Genomic DNA, 25,403 nt, shown 5'->3' with positions numbered 1-25,403 from the left:
TGGCCTGATCCAGGAGTGTTTAATCATCTGATTATTTCCCCACCTTATTAAATCAAGGTAGGACAATTTATTTCTATTGTTACTTGCAGTGTGTGTATCTGTAGTGTAATAGAACTTCTGTGAAACAAAACAGTAGTTGAAATGCATGCTCTTTTTAGTTGATTATGAGAAATCCACAGAAGTAAAATTTCTGAGTTACCATCCTATGTGGTATGACAGGGGGTTTACAGACTTACCCTTCCTGCAGGTTCCAATAATGATCAGAACTGTATCAAGTTAGGGTTTGCTTGAAAAAATTCTCTCTGACATAATGGTATCAAATATATCATTATGTCAAGGCTTTATGCTGGTGTTGCTCTGATTTGGTGATGTTTTTTCTGTGAAGGTGGCAGGTGTTTTATGTATTGGTTTGTCCAATTTTGATGGTTAAACAATTTTGTATGTTTTTAAATCTAACTGTAAGTTGCATAGGTAGGCAACTAGTTAGTTAATTAATTAATTATATAATCATAGAACAATTTTGTACCTGTATTCTGGAGAAAATGAAAAAAATGATGAGGTAACTGTACTCTATCCATGTTAAATACAGATGTCCAAAGGTGCCCCTGCTATTTATTTAATCCTGCTACTTTTTTTTACTCAAGCTGTTTTTGTTTATCACACCTTAAATTTAATTGCATCCAACTATAACAGCATTCTAAAGGACCACTAAGGTTTCTTCTTTCAAATGCAAATGATGTGAAAAGATGGCACAATATTATCTATATAAACGGTTGGAGGAGCTTTCATTTCCATAATGAAGATATGCCATCTTCAAGCAAAGCCTCCTGCTGATGGTGTAGCTCAGTGGTTCTCAACCTTTTTTGCTCCATTCCCCCCTTTCACCATTGTTCAGAATAGTCTCTCACAGCGTGTTGACGTTTCGCAAGTGACGGTGATGTTTCTCTTGAGAGAAAAAATTCTTAGTTTATATTATAACAGAATTTCTTGGAGCACTTTCTGGTCTTTAAATAATAAGTTAATTTTGCAAATGAAAATAATGCTGCATGTTCAAGAATCGATTTTAATCTGTAACATTCAATAAACTTTATTGAATGTCACAGATTAAATTAAAAACAAACTACCATTTTACAGATTGTACATAATCTACAGGACATCACACTTTGCTGAATAGTGGTCCCAATTCCCCCCCTGGAACCCTAAAATTCCCCCCCGGGGGGAATTCCCCCCTTGTTTAGAACCCATGGGTAGCTCTACCTATAGCTTGGTCTCCCAGCATAATCATAAGGAGGCTCTGGAGAAGAGTGAGGCTTTGGTCCAGTTGCAGAAAGCATGAAGCTATGCTCCATAGTATCTTAATCTTTCCATCATGTACTATGACATGCACCTCTTCAGGTGTTTTTTCCATGTTAACACGAGGTGAGTATGGGGCAGCCATAAGAGGCATACTAGCTCTGCCCCCCCCATGCACACCAATTGCCTTTCTGGTTTCTCTCCACGAGTTGAATAGACTGAACATGTGAAGCACAGAACCTCTTGTACCTGGAGTTTTGTTTGAATGTTTGCTCCCTCCTCCGATGTTCCATTTTGAGAACAGATGAAGGTTCCGTGGCTTTAATATCAGCCAACTGTATGCCTCCTCCCCACTGCTTTGTTGACCAACTAGTCTGAAAATGAATTCTGGAAAACTCAAAAGCTTGCATGCTATTTTGTAACATTTTGGTTGGCCTAATGAAACATACTACCCCGATAAGGATTTTGGATTTTTTCTTGTGGGCCAGCATAGCTACCTTTACTTTTTGTGTAAATATTAAATGGCTGAAATTTGACACCATTGTTTACTGCTGTACAGACTGCAATGTCCTAGAAGGATGATGTTGCAGATATACTGTGTAAATTCTGCAATGAAAAGTGTACCTGGGGTAGGATTTTGTATCATCATGGTCCTAAAAACAGGTATAAATAGTGGTGTACGGTTGTGACACTCTCTTTTCAGCAATAATTTAATTTCCTTTGGGGTTCATTTGTAAGACCAGAAAATCTAGCTGGGGTCACCAGTAACTCTAGTAAACAAAGATCATTGAGGTTTTTTTTCCTGCAACTGAGTGAAAGTTAAGTATGTTTATGTTTCGGTAACTTCAGTCAAGCTCTGGGGGGATTCAGAATAAATCTTTCATATTATTAACATGGGCCTGTATCTATGCTGTCTACTTTTTTCTTTTCTACAGATCTGGGAGTCTTCCTGTTAGTCGGGGATACAATGGAGCAGCTGCACTGAGGCAGTACATATGTAACCTCCTAAACACTGAGTGTTGTTCTCATTTGAATAAAAATATTCTCATAGAATGTGATTACGTAACATTTGTCATGTGCATTTGTTTGTCAATACTTCTGATTTAAACAGTCACCTGTCATTTTAGTAATGGCAAATATTTGCATCGACTTTGAAAATTACATTTTAAATGCTTGGGGACAAATTTATATTGTTATGGGTACGTTTCAAGGAACTTTTGATTAAAAAGTAGTTAAGGTGCAAATAAGTTATTAAAGTTCATTGATCTCAATGGGTCTGAGTGTGACTAATGTTGGATATCAGCCTAGGTCTTTATAGACAAGGGGTTGTTCATCAAGTTAGAGTGGTAAAGTGATTTTTGTTAAATCATGACGACATTTTGCAACTTACTGGATCCTTTCTGGGATCTTGCCCAAAAGTTGCTGGATTAGTGTGACTTACCTGTCCCCCATTGCCATTCCATCTGCCATTTGTAATGCAATTACAAGGACCCTGTTGGTCAGTGCAAAGGGGGGGGGAGCAACATAGTGCCCTCCAGATGCTTAGGACTACAACTCCCATCAGCCCCAGCCAGCATAGCCAATACTTAGGAGTTGTAGTCCACCAGATCTGGAGGGCACTACATTGGCTACCCCTGGATTAGTGCCTTTTGCAGCATCTTTCTTCCTCCTGGTGTTTGCCATTTTGGAAACTATTTGCATTTTTTAAAAAGTTACATGGGGGAGGGGGATTATACTTTCTTTCAAGTTTAGAGACTTTACATCTCTATATCCTCCACCCCCACCCAACTTTTAAAAATAATAGACCCTGGAAAAAGCTGGCAATCTCCACGCCTGAAAGTTATCTTTTCCTCCATGCCAGCAAAAAACACCACCATAGAAATAAGCAAATCACACTACTAACCCTAACACAAAGTTGTAGCTTTACCACTGAAAAGAAGCCCTTTATCATTCAGCTGAAAAGTCAGCATGTGAACATAGGTCAATAGAATAGAAACAATAAAGAATGGTTGCTACAATACCTGGCAAATGATAGAATGACAAAAATACTTGTTATCTTAAGCACTTCCAAGCTGCTGTTTGCATGACAACAGGGCAACCTTGTATGCATTCCAGGCCTTAATATACTGTAGCTAAGAAATAAAAGTGATGACTGGGCAAAAAGAGAAAAATAATGGCTTGATAAATTTACAAAGTGTGCAGCAGATATATCTGAGGTTAAGTATGCACTTTTCACTCTTGAGGACTACCATCTCATTTCTAGTTCATTTTAATTTAAGCAATTCTGAGACTATTTGGATTGAAGGAATCTAACAATATTAAGGTTGGTATTAATTTGCTTGACCTGTATAGCGTTTTTAACTGTGTAGAGTTTTTCTGCTCAGTTTTTCCTTGCATGAAGGTGTACTGGAGACTGGAGTGGAGTGTTTCAGTGAGCCTCGTACTATGAAATAAACATGTAGATGATAAAATTGAATATTAATTTTCTATAGTTGGATGTGTTACTGTTACTATAAAATCTGTGGTATCATCCCAGACATGTGTTTATCACTGTTTTAAACAATTGCATTAAAATGGTTATTATACAATAATTCTAGTGCCTGGGTTTTCTGTTAACTTAGAGCTGTGTATGTGTTTGTGTTTGAGCTTCATTTTATGAAATTTATACTGGGTCAGTTGTAAGAGGGTCTGAAGATTTTGTAATCACTAATGGCCATTTGGAATGTCAGCAACTCTTCAGAAACTATAGCAAAGGCATTTGTAAGTTGTGTGGCAGGATAATTTAGCAACTGCATCAGGGGTAGGATACCTGTGGTCCTCCAAATGTTGTTGGACTCCCAATTCCCATCAGCCCTAGCCAGCATGATCAATGGTAAGGGATGACAGGAGTTGTAGTTCAGCAACACTGGAGGGCCACAGGTTCTGCAGTCCTGAGCTAAACAAGTAACTTTTTGCTTTATGTACAAGTGGAGGATTTGCCAAATTCAAAGTAATTGTGAGTGTGCAAAGCATCAAGTGTCTCAATTTAAACTTGCAGCTGTTTGATACAGTGCTTTGAGTGACTATTTTATGAAGCATATCTAGCAACTGTTGCAAAAAAATAAAGTCTTGGATCCAGAGAAGCACCAGCAGAATGAGGTTGGCAGAAGGTGACTTGCATGGTACTGTGGAAAAGGTGGACAAGTATTATAATACTTATAATACTAGAACCCAGGATCATCCAATGAAGCTGAATGGTGAGAGACTCAGGACACATAATAGGAAGTACTTCACACAGCATTCAGTCGGAATTCATCACCACAAGATGTAGCTGTCAACTTGGATGGTTTTAAAAGGGGATTAGACAAATTCATAAAGGATAAGGCTATCAGTACCTACTAATCATGATGCCATATATAACCTCCAGTATCAGAGGTGATATGCCTCTGAAAATCAATAGTTGGGGAGCATGAATGGGAGAATGCTGTGCCCATGTTTTCCTTGCAGGCTCCTGAGAACTTCCCATGTCCTCCTTATGGGCTCCTGAGAACAGAATACTGGACTAGACCCTAACATAATTACTTCAGGGCATGGATACAGCTAAATGTAGGTGGAGATATTCTTACAGATGTAGATTTGCCCACAGTGCTGGACTACATGGGCCTTTCGTATGAGCCAACAAGGACCTTTATGTTCTTATGACTTTCCCAGTCCCTTCTAGCAGCCTCCCAAGTCCCCTGAAAAGTCTCTCCATAGGGTTGGGAGACCCTCCTGAATGGGCGAGCTATGGTACAAGGGGAAGCAGGGGATAGCTGAAAATCAGACAGAAGCACTGATGAGTGGAATGTCCTTACCCAATTTTGAGTAATTCTTTTCCCTTCAGCACGTGTCAGCCCTCCCCATTCAGGAGGGTCCCTTGGGAGAAACTTTTGGGAAGGTCAAGAAAGTCACTTTCCACCAGCAAAGCAGAGTCAAAGTAAAGAAGTACTGCTTGCGGGCTTCCCCAGGCACCTGGTTGGCCACTGTGAGAACAGGATGCTGGACTAGATGGGCCACTGGCCTGATCCAGCAGGCTGTTCTTATGTTCTTAAGTACTGGATTCTGCCGGCAGCTTAACAGCAGACCTTGGAAAATTTTCTCTCTAATAATCTAAATCTGTCTGTGTTCCATCTCAGAAATAAGAGCTAGGAGGTACCTCTACAAGTAGGATCATTCTGCATGTTTGGATGACCAAGTGCAGCCATATAGACTTGGGACCTGGGGTGTTCTGGGTCAGAGCCCAAGGTTTATTCTAATGTGCAGTTAGACACATTTTGTGCAGTGTAAAAAAAGTGCAGTATTAAATTTTTGTGCAGTTGAGCATATGGGATTTAATAAAGAGCTAGATAGTTTCTAAAAAAGAAATAGTAAATGAAGAGAAATACTGGTTCCTTTCAAATCTTCATAACCTTATACTAGTCAGTGGTTTTTTTGGTAAAAAAAAGTTGCTGGTACTCATATCTTGATAAAAGTAATGTGGCTGCCAACACAAAATGGCTGACATGTGCAGCAAAAAAAGAGGTGCCAGTACTCAGTACTGGTGAGTACTGTCACAAAAAAGACCTGCTAATAGTATAGTATGGGACAAATTACTTGACTAGTTCAGAGGCAGGCAGTGGGCTGGCTGCTTGTGCATAGGAAAAAAAGCTTAGAATAAACCTGAGCCACGTCATGTATGGATCATTCAGCTTGGTTGTGCATAGATATCCTAGCAATCATTTTATCAGGGTAAAACCAGTTTAGTATAAAAATGTATCATTTAAAGAACTGTTAACTGTAGGTTTTTCTGTGGTATAAGTCCAGCAGTGTCTTTCTTTTCTAATCATACCCATGTAGCAGGTTTGCTATATTGGCAAACCCTCTTGTTAGGTTTGTCTTGGAGAGAGTTGTTTTCTCACCATAAACATAAAATAAAGCATGCAGCCTCCTCCCCCATTTGTGTTATTTAGCAAACTCATGTAAAACAATGATCATGTAACAGTTCTCTCCTTTACAAACCATAGTAGGAGAAAAGGGGGTGATGATGACAGGAGAGAAAATAGTCAGAAATGGTGGGGACAGGGAGTAGGAATATAGCGCAAGACATAAACACAAAAAACAGCTCCTGGCCTAGAGTGAAAGCTGGATATATATTATGGTTATCCTGACTTTGCACCAAGGAGCTCATACATGAATTGATACTCATTGGAGCTCATACATACATGATTCTTCACCTCCTTTTATCCTCACAACAATCCTGGCAGGTAGGTTAGTGTACCGTATGACTGAATAATTAATTTCCCCTGTGTGATGGGTATCCATACATAGAATCTAACATGGAGCAAAGATGAATTGTTGGACTACAATTTCCATCATCCCTGACCTTTTGGCTAAGATACCTGGGCTGGAACTGTTAACCTTTCAATCCTGCTTTTTTTTCCATAAGAAAAGGTGACTAGCAAAAGAAAAATAAAATATGATGGAAGGCTTGTGGAAAGGGCTTTGCAGCCTCTCTCCATCCTACAGGGGGATGAATGAAAGGATTAAGCTGCAATCCTATACTTGCTTACCTGAGAGAGAGGAAGACTTACAGAAATCAGCGTGACTTACTTCTGAGTAGACATATATGGGATTGCACTGTGAGTACCTCTGACCTAAGGAGGTCTGTGGGGAGTCTTATTCTCCCTCCCGTTCTGATGATCGCACCTGCTATTTCAAGTGATACAATCCAGGCACAGTTCCACCTTCTCATCTGCTTTTTGTGTAAAACAGGCTCCCGCGAAGACTCTCTGCTATACTTTTGCCCCTCACTGTTCCACACTGTGTAATGGCTACAGTGCAAAAAGTGGTCATTTGAAATCATAATTAGTTGTTGGTCACTCTATGGTACTTCCATTATATTTCAGTAGTACCCAGTAATTAGAAGACTCGAGTTAAGACGAGAGAGCCAGTATTTGCTCCTTTACCGCAGGTTCAACAAACACCATACAGCTAGATAGTGAAAGCTGTGTTCTATGGCATGCTGGTTCTTGTAATCTGACAAAAAGAAAAGCCTGTGTCTTGAAGTACTTTGTCCCTTCTCGCTCCCCGTCAGTTTCTTCTCCTTTCAGACTCAGAGCTTCTATTTCTTTTATATAGAGATAGAAAAAGGGAGGGGGGAAGGTCCTTTTAGGATTGTCTACCATGGTGCCTGAAGAAAATATTTATTCACCTTAAAGTATAAACTACTTGCATTAAGAAAAAAGCGATTTCTTTAGACCGAGATGACCTGTTAAAGAGAGAGAAGAAAACGGTGGGTTTAAAATTACTCAGAGGAGAGCATTTTCAATCAGGCGTAAGTGGTTGCGATCCCCCTCCAGGGGTGAAAGGTCAGGCAAAGGGGGCCTTTCCTCTCTCTTCGCCCTTCCCCCAACTTCTGACATGCCAACCCAGCAGTCGGCGGCGTAGCAGCTGTGCAAAGGGTAGGTGGGGTGGTGGGAGTGGGAGATTTGGGGCGCTACTGAGCGGGTTGGCACCCCTTATGCGGGAGGAGAAAAAGCTAGAGCTTCTTCCTAACGTAGACAGGAACGAGGTTGTGAGAAACTGAAGCACCTAAATGTCTGCCTGCTTCTGGCTCACTAAAGACTGGAAAGGGGGGGCGTTCCTAATGGGAGGAGGACAAGAGATTGCATGGGACAGACCCGAGTTTTCCCTCCCCAAATACAAGAAGAAGGGGGGGGAGTATAGCATAGCATAGTATAGCATAGCATAGCATTCACGCCACCCTGGTCAGTCATTATTATCGCCTCATTCTCTCCGGTGTTACTAAGTTTGAATTTGTTAATTGCAGGTTCCAGGTTTTCCCCCCCTTTTGTGTTCGTTCTGAAGCCCCAGAATGGAGTTTGTGCTCATGGAGAATGACATCCTAGAATCGCTGGAAGATCTAGGGTATGTATAAGAGCAAATAAGTACAAATAACTTTAGTTGGTTTTTAAAGCTTTTAATTTTTTATCTGTATCCCCACCCTGTGCTCCATTATTCTTGGGGTGATCCTTTACTTTAGTATTATAATCATCACTAAATTCTTGAAGAGTGTTTTTTAAAGTGCTCACTTAGTATTAGAAAAAGAGAATATTTTTAGCTGGTTTTTAACAAGAAAACATTCAACCCATATAAAGATCAACTCTCTTTGGCCTAGTTAGTGGTCTCAGATCATCTTATGAATTTGAGAAGCTAAGCAGGTGTGGACATGATCCAGATGGAAGACCACTGGGAACTCCATGCTGGAGACGGATTTAAAAATAAAAATGAACCACTCTCCACCACCACCACCCTACAGTAAGACATCACAGGATTATGGAGTATGTAGTGTTATTGCCCTGTGCTATGGCAGGGTTCAGTCAACATAAGCATCTATCTGTCAGTGATTGTCTAGTATCAATTTATAAACCTCCACAAAGAAAGTACTACAACTTAAAACAATTGTTGCTTTTTTTTCTTCAGTGCTACTTCTTTTCAGTAATTGTTGCTCTCATTCATTATAAATATATTTTGCAATATTAAACAATTGCCATTTATCTGTCAGATCCTTTTAATGCAAAGTGTTTCTACTGCTGCAGCCTTATGCTTATGAAAAAGTAAGACTAAGGATGCAATCCAGTACACACTTTCCTGGGGATATGTCCCATTGAACCTAATGGAACTTACTTCTGAGTAGACATTTATAGGATTGCAGCCTAAGTGAACATAATGATACTACCAAGTAAACCTGCGTAGAATAATGGTGTTAACCATGCTTTAGCCTTTTCAGAGATGCAAGTGTGATGCTACATCTATGTGTTGTGGGGGGCCTAGTCATGCTATCCCACCCACCGTTTAAAAAATGCTGTACAAAAGGTTCTCAGTGATATTGAAACAACATTTCTCTAGGGTTTTTTTTGTAAGCTGATAAAATTCCAATAGCTTTTATTTTGACTTTACTTGACCATGCAGGAAAAGAAGAGTCATTCATAAATTAGTAAGTATTTAAAAATATCTACAGCAGATAACTTAAGAACGCCTGCAGCAGAGCAACATATTGTTGCAATCTCTGTAACTACTAGTAGTAAATAATATGCTATGAAAAGTAAGAAGCTTTGTCATAAGTTTTCTCAAGAAAGAAATAATTTGCATAGTTCAGTAATGATTTGGATTGGGATCTGAAGAATAGTGACAATGTATGCATGGGGGAGTATTGCAAGCACAGTGATTCCCACTTTAGAAGAGATGAGCATATTTTAAAGTTGAAAAGGGGCTTATTTGTGCTAAGTGCTAAAGTTATGCTAAACTAATAACAGCTTTGGTTGCCTGGGCCATTGTCCCAGTGCATCTTTTTTCTTTTTTTCCATCCTAACCTTGGTTCTATTATTTACATGCCAATACAGCAAAACTTAGAATGAATATATATTGTACTCTTACTTCACTGCTATACATTTATTGTTGCTATTTATATGTATATTGCATTGTCAGTCTAAATGGAACCTTTACAGGGCACCATAAACAAAAAAGAAAAAGAAAGGTTCTTGTCCCAAGGAGTTTATAATCTAAACTTTGGTACAGGGTGGGGGAAGAGGCAGTAAAGGAATGAACAAAAGGGGAAAGAAGCAAGGGCATCAAACAGAGAGAAGAAGGAATGGAAGAGACAATGATGAACAAGAGAAGTTTGTGAGCAGCAAATAAAGTTTTTGATGAGGATCCACTTCAATCTGCAGAACTGGCACTATTACAGGTGCCACATAATACTCATAATACACTTGTAAGAAATCAATCTTTTAGTGTGGCAGCACCTGCACTTTGGAACTCCCTACCTATTGACATTAGGCGAGCACTTTCGCTGTGCTCTTTTCAGCATCAGTTAAGGCAAGCCTATCCTGACATGTAGAATATTGCCGTGTGTTTTAATCTTTTTCTAGCGTAATTTGGATTATCTTTTGAATGTTTTTAATTACCTATTTTTAACTTTTTTATTGATAATTTTAATTTTTTTTGTAAACCACTTTAAGGTTTTATTGCACTCAGACATTTTGTTAAATAAAATAAATCAGTAAATAAATAAATAAATATAAGCTTCAATTCTAAACAGGCTTATTTGGAAGGAAGTTCCCTTGAAATCGTGTTTACTTCTAAGTAAAGAAGTTTGTTTGACATGTTAGTGGTGTAATCACCAAATATACAGTAAGTGTGTATTCCATAAACTATACAGTAGATCTTCATATTCTTATTTTTGTACTGTTTGCCAGTTACAAAGGCCCATTGTTAGAAGACGGAGCTCTGACCCAGGCTGTTTCTGTTGGGGCCAGTTCCCCTGAATATACCAAACTCTGTGCTTGGCTAGTGTCAGAGTTAAGGTTGTTTTGCAAACTGGATGAAAACGTACAAGCCACTAACAGTGAGTAACTAACCATGACTTTGACATAATTGATTGATTTGTGTCTTTCATACTAACCCTGAAAATTTATGCTGGTGTTTCTGCTTCCAACACTGATGCAATATGAAAAAATCTGTGTTGGTGATCAGAGTAGCTATTTATCTGTTGCTATAGCAGGATTAGTCTTTTAGACTTTTTTTCTGTGTAATATATTGAGCCACTGTATCTTTTTAAAAACACTGTTTATGAAGAAAGTCTGCATGGTAGTAAATTCGAGTATCTTCAGGCTATATTTACTCTGTGCTGAAAAAATAATTTTGTATCTTGGCAATTCAAGTTCTGTGTAAAGAAAATAATAATTTTGCAGTCTTTATGAATTATGCAACTAGACTAGCATGTATAATGTTTCTTTAGTTTGCATAACTTAAACTATATAATTAAAGCTAGCTAGACGGATTGACTGAATGGGTCACAGTGGTGTGCTCACTTTTTAAAAAGCCCACACTGGACCTAATGGAGTGTAACAAATATAGACCAGTCACCAACACCCCTTTTCTGGCAAAGCTGGTGGAGAAGGTGATTGTAGAGCAACTGCTTATCCAGATCCATCCACCCTCTGCATTCAGACCTGATTTTGGAACAGAATCAGCCTTGGTTGCCCTGATGGATGACCTTTATTGTGAAAGAGACTGGGGAGTGCAACATTGTTACTTCTGCTCAACCTCTCAGCAGCATTTGATATCATCGACCATGATATCCTCCTGGACAAACTCAGTGGGATGGGTATTAGAGGCAGTGTTACAGTGGTTCTGCTCTTACCTTCAGGGTTGCATTCAGAGAGTAACACTGGGTTAGTGGGAGCGGCTGTTGGGAGTTTTGGAGCAAGGTGTCAGCAGTATGCTGATGACATGCAGCTCTATTTCTCCATAACATCTGAATCAGGAGAGGCTGTGAACACTCTAGATCAGTGTCTGAATGCTGTAGTGGACTGGATGAGGGCCAATAAATTGTGCTTGAATCCTGAAAAGATGGAGGCTCTTTGGGTAGGTTGTTCCCATGTCCAGGAGATAGGCAAGTTACCTGTTCTGGATGGGGCCACGTTCCCTCTGAAGGATCAGATCTGTAGCCTAGGAGTACACCTAGATTCATCTCTGTCACTAGAGGCCCAAGTATCCTCTGTGGCTAGGAGTGCCTTTTACCAGCTTTGTCTGGTTCATCAGCTGTGGCCATTCCTGGATAGAGATAGCCTGACCTCTGTAGTCCATGCATTGGTAACCTCGAGGCTGGATTCCTGCAGTGTGTTCCATGTGGGGTTGCCCTTGGCCCTGGTTTGGAAGCTCCAGCTGGTGCAAAATGTGGCGGCCAGACTGCTGATGGGAGTACATGGCTGACAACATGTGACACCACTTTTAAAACATCTGCGCTGGCTGTCCATCCATTACAGAGACAGGTTCAAGGTATTAATTAACAAAGCCCTGAACATGTCCAGTGTATCTTAGGGATCACCTAAACACTTATATCCCAGTTTGATTACTGAGACCATCTGCAGGAGTGGCTCTGATCGTCCCCCAAGTTAGTGAGGCTCATTTAACATTGACACAAAATCAAGCCTTCAGTGTCATCGGCCCAGTTCTCTGGAATGCTCTGCCAACAGAGATTCAGCAGGGGCCTTCTGTTTTTTAACTTTTAAATGCCTGCTGAAAAAGGGGCTATGCACAGTGCCACTGGAAATCCACTACCACTGGAAATCTAATTTGGCCACTCTTCAGATGTTTCCCTTCAGAGGTTTCAGTGGCTGCAGCCCACTCATGTCTGTGCATTTCTTTGCAGGGTAAGGCTCTTTTTAAAATATGAAAGTTGAACTTCTCAGGAAGTTGAATGCTGTGCTCCATACCATGTTCTGTTTTGTGTGCACATCCATGGACTCACCGTGTATACATAGAGCCTTAGCTATCTTATCTCTTGGCAAAGAATTGGTGCTTTTAATAGTTGAACCTTTTAACTAAAATCTGTGTCTTTAGGTGCCAGTGAAGCAGATGAGTTCCAGCTTGAAATGAGTGGGCTACTGGGTGAAATGAACTGCCCATATACAATGCTAACATCGGGAGACGTCACCAAGCGCCTTCTCAATCAGAAAAACTGCCTCCTGCTGCTCAGTAAGTTGAAGATAACTTTTTAAAGGGTTCAGGGTCATTAAAACACAAACAGGGATTGCAAAGGGCTCCAAAAGGACCTCTCCAAACAGTGAATGGGCGATAAAATGGCAAGTGCAATTCAATGTAAACAAATGTAAAGTGATGCTTAATGGGACAGACAACATCTTAATTTCATATATATGTTCATGGGGTTTGAACTGGCAGTGAACTGGATTAGGACTGACCAAGAATGAGACCTTGGGGTCATCATGGATAGCCTGATGAATAAGTTGACCCAGTGTGCAGCATCTGTCAAAAAGGCAAACTCCACGCTAGGGATCATTAAGAAAGGAATTAAAAATAAAACTACCAATATCATAATGCAATTATACAGTTCTATAGTGCGACTGCATTTGGATTACTGTGTACAGTTCTGGTTGCCTCACCTCAAAAAGGATATTGTAAAGTTGGAAAAATTCAGAAAAGCGGCATCCAAAATGATCAAGCGGATGGAGCGACTTCCCTATGAGGAAAAGTTGCAGCATTTGGGGCTTTTTAGTTTACAGAAAAGGCAAGTAAGAAGTGACAAGATAGAAATGGTGCATGGCATGGAGAATGTGGACAGAGAAAAGTTTTTCTCTCTCATAACACTAAAACTCGTGGACATCCAATGAAGCTAAATGTTGGAAGATTCAGGACAGACAAAAAAAAAAGTACTGCTTCACACAGCACATGGTTAATCTATTAAATTCACTCCTACAGCAGGTAGTGATGGCCACCCACTTGAATGGCTTTAAAAGAGGATTTGACAAATTCATGGAGGATAAGGCTGTCAGTGGCTTCTAACCCTGATGACTGTCAGAGGCAGTATGCTTCTGAGTACCAATTGCTAGAAACTGCAGGAGGGCAGAGCACTCTTGCACTCAGGTCCTGCTTGTGAGCTTCCCATGGGCATCTGGTTGGCCACTGTGGGAACAGGATGCTAGACTAGATGGACCATTGGCCTGATCCAGGAGGCTTTTCTTGTAATCTTACTTCGTTTCTTTGTGTGTTGCTGTGGAGGTAATTAGGACTTTTTTGTCCTTTCCCTGTTGCCTTGAAAACTCATGATAGTTAGAGACTGAACATAGTTGGATCTGTTGAAGCATCGTATTCAGATCTTCTGTATAGTATTGGAAGCTGTGTTAAAATCTAAAACCATCAAACATCTTTCTTTTTGCTTGTTATGAACAAACTTTGTTGACATTTGAAAGAAAAAGAAATCTTTTTCAGAAGCAATATAGTTAACATTAAGGAATATCAGTAAGGGTACACTATGACTGTTACGCTGGCCTTGATCATAAACCACTCTTGGGTACAACTTCTAATGGTAGTTCACAAAGTGGTAGCGTTTATGAAAGCTTTGCTTGGAATAGTCCATTTGGTATTATAGTTTCTTGACACACATCTCAAGAAAGCCTTCATATGCATTCTAGCTCTGCTTTGGAACATACCTGGAAATGAATGATGGGCTCTTCACTTTCCCCAGCCTTACTTCTCCTTGATTTTCCTCCTCTCCCTCATTACCAATGTCTTCTGGCTCACAGTACTCCAACTGAGATCTCCTATCCCTCCCTCAGCTGCCATCATAGGTATGTTTAAGGACCATCTTGCAGTGAGGGGAGGAGAGAGAAGACAGAACAGCCTGGTGAGCTGCCCACCATCTAGCTCCCAGGGTTACTGCATTAATTGGCAGGAGTCTTGGCAATACTTTCTGAAACCCTTTCATACACCATGAAATTTATCTGTTTGTTTATAAAAACATTTCTATCCCACAACAATTAACGTTCATCACTAAAAAAACCCAAAAGAGATTTAAAACAAATATATAACAAATAATAACAAGTAGCAGCAGAAAAAAATTACCAGCAATGGGAAGTTGAACTCCAATAAGGTTGAAAGTCTGCTGAAGCAAAGGAGTCCTCAACTGGCATCACCTTAATGTTAGGGAAAGGGCAGGCAGATTTCCAGGGGCATGGCGTTCAAGAAACTGTGTGTCACAGTAGGGAATGCCTTTAAATGCATCTCAACAAACCAGTTCTCACGTGGTAGGACACGTGAAAAGGCCTCCCCAAGGCAGACTGATTCATATGAGATGACACTGGCACCACTGGCACCATCTTACTCTGAGGAGTGGAGAGATGCAGCTTTTTCCCCCCCTTGTGGCTTGTCTTTGTTGTCTTACATAGTTTTAGTTGATGCCTATTTTCATCTTTTTTATGTAAACCACTCTGTGAGGGTTGCATGAAAAGCAATATATAACTATCTTAATAACAGTTCATGTTCTCACATTCTACAAAGGCATGTTTCAGTTTGCTGACTTGAACATTGTTACTCTTTGATCCTGCGGACCTGCCACTTAGTATTACATTTACCTTTAGATCCTTGTCGTATTTGAACCTCGCCTTTCATTCAGTAATATAAACATGCTACGGAGCCCAGAACTAGATACCTGTACATTCTTGGCTAAGTCAAGCAAATATTTGTAAAAATGTGTTAAACTGTAACTTTTTTCCCTTCAGCATACCTCATCTCAGAATTGGAAGCTGCCAGAATGCTGTGTGTGAATGCTGCTCCTAAAAAAGCCCAGGAAGGTGGTGGTAGTGAAGTCTTTCAGGAGCTGAAAGGGATATGTATTGCTTTAGGCATGTCCAAGCCTCCAGCTAACATAACTATGTTTCAGTTCTTCAGTGGAATAGAAAAAAAGGTAAGAACTGAGGCTTGAGGTACACTGGCTTGGACCCAAAGTTTCTTGTATGTGAACAGTTGTAAGGGACTGATTTACAACTCCATGCCACTGCTGTGTGCTGTCATTCTGAAAAGATCTCAGATCCTCAGGAGTGGGTTTTCTGGGTGCATGATTGGCTTCAGCAAGAGTGGATAGGTGGGAAAGCAGCTCTTTGGAGCCAAGCTCTCTTATTCATTAGATTTTTGCTTTACATTTATTTAAAAGATTTGTATGTTGCTCTTTGTTAGACCTCTCTTGCACTGGCCCTAGCACCAATCTCTCACGATCCCACCACTACGCATCACTACCTGACACACTGGAAAGCAATGCTGCCCTGAGACTTTGCCTTAGTCTCCTCCTTTAACAGATTGCTATTAAGTGTCTAGGTACACTTTCTGGCCACAGCCCCCCTCCTGTATCTTTCTTTCTTTAAAGACTACAGCCCTGGGTTTCCTTTGGATACCTGCTGCTGATACACTAGCCATTCACCGCTACCACCATAGATACTGGTTCCAGCTTTGGTTTTTGCTCTGCCCACCCTTCTCCTCTGTATGGACCTAGCCAAGAATCAGGCGTGTTGTTAAACCAAACAGATTTATTAAATAACACTGGGAATAAACAAGATTACTTTGAATTCAGTTGTCATGTGTATAAATGATCTTCAACATGTTATAGTTTTTCTTACTTGACATACATTAGTGCTAAACCTGCCTCACTACCCGTCTAAATACACATCCACCCCTCACCCTCTTCAACCCAAAACAAGAACTGAACCCCTGACCAACTGCCATTTTCCCATATATACATTCAACCATCTAGATGCTCAGCCAATCACAACACAGCATTCCTCAACATTCCATCACATGTACTCTCCCCTCCCAATGCACTCTTCTTACCATATTTAACCTACAAAAATGGCACTTACCATAAATATTATACAAATGCTACAGGGGCATTACACTCTTCAATAAAAATATTTTCAGGGAAGTGTAGAAATTCAACAGTATAATACAAAGTAAAATACATTGTTTAAAACAATGAAGTCAAAATACAGCTGACAAAGCAGCATAAAACATAATGGGTAAAACTGGGAGTGAAAATACCTAGGAAAGTAAAGATCTTTGCACCAGGCAAACCTTCTTGGGGAGAGAATTCTACAAGTGTAGTACCACTACAGAGAAGGCCCTTTTCTCCCATCACTGCCTGCCTTGCCTGCAATAGTGGGGGACTTGGAGGAGGGCCTCCAAAGAGGATCTTAGTGTACAGGTAGGGTCATTCTTATAGAAGGCACCCAGGCAACAAGCTGTTTAGAGATTTAAAGGCAAGCACCAGCATTTATATGTATCCTTGAGAGGGAAAAGTTCTTACATTTCCATCAGGTGGATAGTAGTACCGTTATACATATCCTAAAGTGTCATCTTCCCTAATATCAAATAAGTCTTCTTTGCTTTTGCTTATGTAGTTAAAAATACACCATCCATGTGCAAGAGACAGTATCAGCATACTCAGGGTAACCCCAGTGTGCAGATACTCAAAATCTTTAGAAAAAAAAACAATTTTGGGGGAAAACAGCCCCATGAGAAAGTAGTATGGAATGTTGAGAGACTAAAAGGGGAAAAAGCTGACAATGGAATGGGATGGCTAGAAAGGAAAGTGTATAAGGAACCATCTCATTGAATAGGTCACTTCCAATTTCACACTAAGAAGTGATTTTAAAATGTCTCCAGGGATGGAAGTGATGGCTACCCATAGATATCAATAGAGAATTTTTTTAATGTAACTGGGATTGGGAACCAGTGTGCCCCACCCAGAATAGGTCAGGCACAAGAGCATCCCTCCCAGAAGAACAGCAGGCCAATGAGGACTGAGCATGCTAAGTGAGCACAGAATGTTGACTGATCAGGGGTCAGGGGGATGGAGCATAGTATCAGGGACCCTAAACAGAAGCACTCTGCATGGAAACTTCTTGTTTGGCATCTTTCGGGACTTTCCCTCAGATGTACTATTCGTTGTTTTTGAACTGAGTTTTTTTTTTTTAAATGTCTTACGTTGTTCTTCCTTTCCATCTTAATAAGAGATCTTTTACTTTGCAGGTGCCATAATGTTGTTTTGAAAGTACTTCAGAAGATCCTTATTTTAAACTGGTACAATTCCTATACTGAGTCTGAAAATGTTAGAAATGTATTCTTTTGTAAAACTTCTATATGTTTTTTGCAGTCAAACTCTCCTTCCAAATCCATGTGTTTTGTGGAGAAGAGAGAGCCAGCTTTCAGTATTATATAATATACTAACACCATATTTTTGTTACAGTTAAAAGAAACATTAGCAAAGGTTCCTGCAAATCATGTAGGAAAACCTTTACTGTCAAAACCACTGGGTCCAGTTCATTGGGTAAGTCATTTGTCCGTAAAATGTTTCTTCTGTCCTTCTCTTTTCATTGGGATGCACATATTTTCTTTCACGTGTATCCAAAAATGGAGTTCAAAACTGCATGATGATCTTTCCCAAGGTCTTGCCATTCTGATCAAATTGTAGGTCTCAGATTTATTTAAAGAGTGAAGCATTTGAGGAAAGCATTTGAGGAAAAATATTGTTGGCTGTTCAGAATTCAACCTAATAATTTTCCCAATTGATTATGGTTTCCTGAAGCCCCTGAGGAATGCAAGATGGGGAACCCAATTTTTCAGGAGATAATAATACCATAAACAATGCAGCTTGGGCAGGGAAGGTTTAGCAGTGCCTGAAGGCATAATATGTGTACGTCAATAGATGGAAGATTACAGATGATATGGATCCTTAGACAATCTGGTATAGAGAAGCTTTTTAGACCTCCAAGTCTTTAGTGATCTTGTGCCGTTGATTAGCCTTGGCATCCCCAGGAGTTGTGATAAAGCAACAGAGGTATTTTTTCTTGTTCTGCATCTGATTGTTTGAGCATTTCAACTGATGCTTCATTTGCTAGCATTTGCTCTTAATAGGTTTAGTTGTGTTTATTTTATTTATGTCCTATTGCAGTTGCAGCACTAATAGCACTGATACTACCATTCTTCTCGGTATTGGTGCGCGTGTGGGTTTTTTACATTTCTCATAAATTTGCTTATATCAGCAGTTCCATTAGCAATTTGGATTGAAAACTTTTGGGTCTTTATGGAACTGTTGTGCTCTTGATTTTTATCAAGACGAAGGCAACTATGATTCTAGCATTTTCATGAATTACCTGTGAAATAATATTTGGGAAAAATCATGCTATCCTGTACTGGGAAACGCCTTGGGACTTCTTCCTCTTCTCTTGAGGCTGATTCTGTTAATCATTCAGTTCACACTTCTTTCACATGCAATTAACAGCCTTTCTGTGACACCAAGAGCTAGTCTGCATGTAATGTTTGTGGCTTAATAAACCATAGTTTATCAAGCCAGGAGCATTTGTTGATTCATGTGCTCTTCCCCAGCCTCCTCTCCATGCTCACTTGCTTTGAAGTTTCAGTTCTGACCTCTTTAAACGATGGTCTTCCATTTCATCCAAAATTGAGAACTGTCATTTGATGTTGTTTTACTTGCCAGGAGTCAGATCATGCTTTAAAATCCCAGCTAGTAAACTAACATTAGACCACAGCTCTCCATTACATTTGACATAGGGAAATGTGCTGTAAAGAAATTAGGACTGAAGCCCCCAAATTAGCACAGGAGTGGGGAGTGCATGGGCCTGAGACTCTCTTTCCTGGCTTAATAAAACATACACCAGGAACGTTATACCTGAGAGCCAGCTTATTATGTTGCTCTGAGGTGTTCGTTGGATAGATCAATTAATATAATTTAGGATTTTGTTTGAGATTTCATCCATTTTTATTTTAGGAAAAAATAGAAGCTATTAATCAAGCCATAGCCAATGAATATGAAGTCCGGCGGAAATTATTAGTGAAGCGTCTGGATGTGACTGTCCAATCGTTTGGCTGGTCAGATCGGGCAAAGGTATAGTTTGCTTTCTGTGTACATGCTTTGTCCTCAGAGCTTTTGCTGTCTGTCAAAAACTGTTTGAACCAATGGGGATGAGGGAATCCCATAGTTTAGTTGACTCTTGTCTATGAATGTACTAAGAGCTTTGGTTTAGAAATTATATCTGCTTTGGTAACTTTTTTGTTGAAACTTAGAACTTAAGATTTAATCATCACTTAAATTTGTGCTGGGGCAAATGGAAGAATCTATTCAGTTCACTGCATATCTGCACATCACATTTAACCTACAGTTAGTTGTGCCAGTGGCAGAGTGTCAGACCACTTTTTAAATTCTGCCATTACAGGGATAACAGAAACTTTCAATTGAGCAACTTTCCTCTTGTTCTAATGAAAAGGCTGTCTATAGTAATGCTAATTATTTGGTTCCCAAAATATACCCAAACCACTGTGTTACACTGCCTCATAAGTAAGGGAGTTAAATCTGTGCTAAAACAAGATAAGAAGATTGCAGAGAAGCTAAATGAATTCTTTGCATCTGTCTTCACAGTGGAGCATATAGGGCAGATCCCTGTGCGTGAACTAACTTTTTCAGGAAGACAGTCTGAGGAACTGAGACAAATAGTGGTAATGAGAGATGAAGTTCTAGGCTTAACAGACAAAATAAAAATGGACAAATTGCCGGGTCCGGATGACATCCACTCAAGAGAACTCAAATGTGAGATAGCTTTCTTTTAACAAAAATATGTAACTTGTCCCTCAGATCCACCTCCATACCTGAGGACTGGAAAGTGGCCAGTGTAACTTCAATCTTTAAAAAGGGTTGGGGGGGGGGAGATCCTGGAAACTACAGGCCAGTTAGTTTAACTTCTTTCCCAGGGAAACTGGTGGAAAGTATTGTTAAAGATAAAATAACCAAGCATATAGCAGAGTGAGCCTTGCTCAAGCAGAACCAGTATGGCTTCTGCAAGGGTAAGTCCTGTCTCACTAGCCTCTTATTTGAGAGTGTGAGCAAGCATATAGGGTGATCCAGTGGACATAATGTACTTGGACTTTTAAAAAGCTTTCAACAAGGTACCTCAGCAAAGACTCCTGAGTAAGCTTAGCAGCCATGGAATAAAAGGAGAGGTCCTCTTGTGGATAAAGAACTGATTAGGAAACAGAAAGCAGAGAGTAGAAATAAATTGACATTTCTCCCAAAGGAAGGATGTAGAAATTGGAGTCCCCAAGGATCGGTATAGGACCTGAGCTTTTTCATTTGTTCATACATGATCTAGAGTTACAGATGAGCAGTGAGGTGATCAAGTTTGCTGTTCATACTAAATTGTTCACGGTTGTTAAAACAAAACAGGATTGCGAAGAGGTCCAAAAGAACCTCTCCGTAGTGAGAGAACAGGCAAATGCAATTCAGTGTAAACAAGCATAAAATTATGCATATTGGAACAGAAATCTTAATTTCACATATATGCTCACGGGGTCTGAACGGGCAGTAACTTACCAGGAATGAGATATTGGGGTTATAGTGGATAGCAGGGCTGTGGAGTCGGTACACTAAACCTTCAACTCTGACTCCTTCATAAATGGCAAATGTATATTAACTAGTAATAACAAATTTACTGTAGTAAAATGGTAGCACAAGGCATTTCATCACCACCACATGAATCATCAGGCTACATTGATAGAACACAAGATATATTTATTTGATTTAAATTTCTGGACAAGAAAACTTTCCTAAATTCCTATGAAAGTTTTTATTTTGAAGCTGGAGTCAGAGTTGGTACATTTCTTCCGACTCCACCCAAAATTGCTTCTGACTCCACAGCTCTGGTGGATAGCTCAATGAAGATGTTGACCCAATGTGCAACAGCCAATAAAACTTCTGATATCATAATGCTTATATAAATCTATGGTGCGGCCGCATTTGGGTTACTGTGTACAGTTCTGGTTGCCTCACCTCAAAAAGGATATTTTAGAGGTAGAAAAGGTTCAGAAAAGGGTAACCAAAATGATCAGGGGGTGGAGCGACTTCCCTATGAGGGAAGGTTGCAGCGTTTGGAGATTTTTAGTTTAGAGAAAAGGCGAGTAAGAGGCTACATGATAGAAGTGTATAAAATGATGCATGGCATGAAGAAAGTGGATAGAGAAAAGTTTTTCTCCCTCTCTCATAACGTTAGAACTTGTAGACATCCAATGAAGCTGAATGTTGGAAGATTCAGGACAGACGAAAGAAAGTGCTTCTTCACACAGCACGTAGTTGAACTATGGAATTTGCTCCCACAAGAGGCAGTGATGCCCCACAAGAGGCATCCAACTTGGATGGCTTTAAAAGAGGATTAGACGAATTCATGAAGGATAAAACTATCAGTGGCTACTAGCCATGATGGCAATGCTCTGCTTCACTTCAGGCTTCTGAAATATGCCTGGAAATCATGCGATTGAATACTCACTCATATAAAACAATATTATATTTATCCATTAGGGAAGCTACTTCTGGCTGATAGAAATACATGCAATTTGATAATGGCTGTATTTGTGCTATCCATCTTTCTAAAAGGTGCATTAATATGATGAGGAAACCCTATGCAATTAACCCTGTGAGTTACTTTGAATTATTTGGCTCTGGAGCTTCTAAAATGGTATGTGTTTAAAAACAAGTAAAGAGAGGAAAACTTTTAGACATTAATATTGGAGCAAACTGTATTGGCTAGGATAGTATGCCTACTTAACAAGTTTCAAAAATGCAGAATAAGGTGCAGAGTTTGAAAATTTTTGGTTTAACAGAGGGAAAAACCAAAATAACATTAGGGGAAGGCTTCAGAGCCAGATAACCCTATTTCCATAAGGTGTATGGTGGTCTGTTGTCCCATTAAGCACTTTTTCATGAGTTTACACAGCATTTCTTATTGTTAGTTAGATGCAATGTGGGCCTTAATCTGACCTTGGAGGAGGAGTTGTTTAAAATGGTAAGGAATTAATTTGTTTAGCTGTATATTTCAGTAGAGTGTAACTGCCATCTTATTAACCCTTTAATTCTTTTTGGGTAACAGAGCCAAACAGAGAAATTGGCTAAAGTCTATCAGCCAAAGCGTGCCATCTTAACTACCAAATGCGCTATATCTGTTGCTCACCTCTTGGCTGCTCGGCAAGACTTGTCAAAGATTATGAGGACTAGCAGTGGATCTATCAGAGAAAAGACTGTGTGTGCCATTAATAAGGTATCTTTGTTGTTCCATTGATACAGTTTAGTTTCTCATGTGCTGTGGATGTTAACTAACTCCATAGAGAGAATTTTGCACACTGCTTTCAACACATACAATGCACACTCTGTTTTGCTTCCTTCTTTCCTCCCCCTGCTCCTTTTTCCAGGGTTATAAAATTGGATATTTTTTCCCCAGGAATGGGTAGCAGTAAAAACAATTCAACTTAATATGTTGCACACGAGCTGTAAACTGTTCCATGTCCTCATGATGATATAGCATAAGATGTCGTATATCAATATCAACAGAATGCATCTAACAGCAAATTTAAAAATGAAATATAATGGGCAAATGATCCTCTTTTATCCTTTCCAGCTGCTAGCCACCTATCTGCCTAAATGCTGGTATAAAGAATTACATTTTGACCTGCTGGAAAATCCTCTCTCTCCCCCCCCCTCGACTTCCCTAGTGAATCACTTCTGTGCATTTGCATTTCAGCTCTCCAACCTTTTAAAAGTATAGTATTGATTATTAAGTAGCACAGTTCTCACTTTGCGTTAATTCTTTCAACACATTGGCTTCTTCTACTTGTAGGTGTTAATGGGCCGAGTGCCTGATAGAGGTGGCAGACCCAATGAAATTGAGCCGCCGCCTCCTGAAATGCCACCGTGGCAAAAAAGGCAAGATGGTCCTCAACAGCAGAGCGGTGGAGGCAGAGGTGGAAGAGGTGGCTACGACTCATCATATGGAGGCCGTGGAGGTTATGAACAAGGGGGTCATGACAGAGGAGGCCGAGGAGGATATGACCAAGGAGGTTATGACAGAGGAGGCCGAGGAGGGTATGACTCATCATATGGAGGCCGTGGAGGTCATGAACATGGGGATCATGAACGAGGAGGGCGAGGACGTGGTGGTTATGACTATGGAGGCAGAGGGGGAGGCAGAGGGGCCAAACCTCAAGGAGGCTGGACTGATGGTGGAGGAAGTGGCTATCAAGATGTCAACTATAGAGATAGTAACTACAGAGACGCAGGCTTTCAAACTGGTGGTTATCATGGTGGTGGTGGTGGCGGTGGCGGCGGCAGCAGCAGCTATCAAGGAGGTAGCTATGGTGGTTACCAATCTTCATATTCAGGAAGTGGATATCAAGGTGGTAGTGGTGGCAGCTACCAGCAAGACAACAGATACCAAGATGGGCACTCCAGTGATCGAGGTGGAGGCCGTGGAGGAGGGCGAGGAGGTCGTGGTGGCCGTGGTGGCCGTGGTGGGCAAGGAGGTGGCTGGGGAGGAAGAGGTGCACAGAACTTTAATCAAGGGGGGCAATTTGAGCAGCACTTCCAACATGGGGGTTATCAGTACAATCAATCTGGATTTGGACAAGGAAGACACTTCACAAGCTGAGGCTACAAAAGCTTCCATTTTGACAGAGCTCATGTAATAGAAGTCTGTTATGATTTTCTTTTTGAATTAGTACCAGACCATACATGTCAAGCTGCTTTTGGAAAATTATCTTTGCTTTTGAGTACGTGTGAAGGTGCAGATAGTCTGATGCTGCCTAAAATATAAATGCAGCTTTTCTTCTCCAGGACACCCAGAACTTTAAAACAGCAGCCATGGTTCTGTTTGTGCAAGGAAAATGGACTACCTGTCTGTCCACACCTGTCTATGAAATGAGTAGTATGTCTGTTTTTACATGGGCTCATTTTTTCTTTTAAAATCTTCTGCTTTTCAAGCTGTTTTGAATATTGTTCTTCTTTATGACTTTCTTGCAGACAACAAGCTGACTTCAGACCTGTATTGAATTAAAGTTGCAGGTGTGGGTAGTTAGTTGTGCGCAAGTCCCTTTGAAGTTAGTTGGATTTATGCATTTGTAACTGCACAGAATCGCAGCATACTTCTCTAGGTCTCTATTATATGAGCTCTACTGCTGACGAATTGTTCAGTAGCGTTCTCTCTCTAATCAAAAACACTATCACATGTCCACATCAGAGACCCAACCACTGTCATGCCATGCAAAGGTCATATATCAAACCAAGCTAAGTTGTGAACAGATAGTATACGTAGCCTTGTGCTTCAGCATAATTCACACTCATTTCATCCATCAAAAAACGGTTGATTCCCTGACCAGTCTAATTTTTACTTGAAATTAGCTAGCAGAAATGGAAAACTGAAACTTTGTCTTGTGCACAAGTTAATACCACTGATCAGCAAATGCAGGATGATTTCCATTTTTGGCATTTAACTTAAGACAAAATGCCCTTCACCTGGGATGTTACATTTTTCTTTACTAAAAGTCACATCAGTGCGCCTTGCCTGGTTTGTGTGTGTGTGTGCGTGTGCGCACGCGCGTGTGTGTGTGTGTGTGTACAGAAACATTGTCAAGCTGTGAAAGAAAATGGCTGAAGATGTGCTATTGTATAAAAGGTGAGCAATAAAAGTTTCTGTTCTCCTATTTGTTGGTTTCTCTTTAACTTTCAGTTTGAAATGAAATGGCTTAAGCCAGAAGTCAAGAAGCACCTTTCTATTTGTAGTCAAGCTCTTGAAACCCTTCAAATAGGAAGGGGGGGGGCTTCTCATTGCCTGCCTGTCCCTTTGTTGTAGCAAACAGAACAGCTGATGGTGGCAGGAGAATTCATTTCTCAAGCAGATTTGTGTTTGCTTTATCTGTGGTGCCTCATT

General features: G+C 40.2%; 1 protein-coding gene across 2 annotated transcripts; it reads left to right on the top strand.

The window, feature by feature from the left end:
• Positions 1 to 7,470: 7,470 nt before the first annotated feature.
• On the top strand, positions 7,471 to 24,329 carry FAM98A (family with sequence similarity 98 member A). Of its 2 annotated transcripts, none has more exons than XM_061624759.1 (9): positions 7,471 to 7,582; positions 8,120 to 8,217; positions 10,548 to 10,696; positions 12,697 to 12,831; positions 15,372 to 15,556; positions 17,888 to 17,968; positions 19,430 to 19,546; positions 22,575 to 22,742; positions 23,319 to 24,329. In XM_061624759.1, the coding sequence occupies exons 2-9, from the start codon at positions 8,165 to 8,167 to the stop codon at positions 24,123 to 24,125; spliced, it is 1,695 nt and encodes a 564-aa protein (XP_061480743.1). In that variant the 5' UTR covers positions 7,471 to 7,582; positions 8,120 to 8,164; the 3' UTR covers positions 24,126 to 24,329. The 2 variants fall into 2 exon arrangements, with proteins under 2 accessions (XP_061480743.1, XP_061480742.1); XM_061624758.1 differs by lacking the exon at positions 7,471 to 7,582 and adding an exon at positions 7,643 to 7,751.
• The last annotated feature ends 1,074 nt before the right edge of the window (positions 24,330 to 25,403 follow it).

This window comes from Rhineura floridana, chromosome 4, assembly GCF_030035675.1.
Source record: "Rhineura floridana isolate rRhiFlo1 chromosome 4, rRhiFlo1.hap2, whole genome shotgun sequence".
NCBI classification, from domain to species: domain Eukaryota; kingdom Metazoa; phylum Chordata; class Lepidosauria; order Squamata; family Rhineuridae; genus Rhineura; species Rhineura floridana.
The sequence above is the reverse complement of the archived record's forward strand: the minus strand, read 5'-3'. Positions and strand labels throughout refer to the sequence as shown.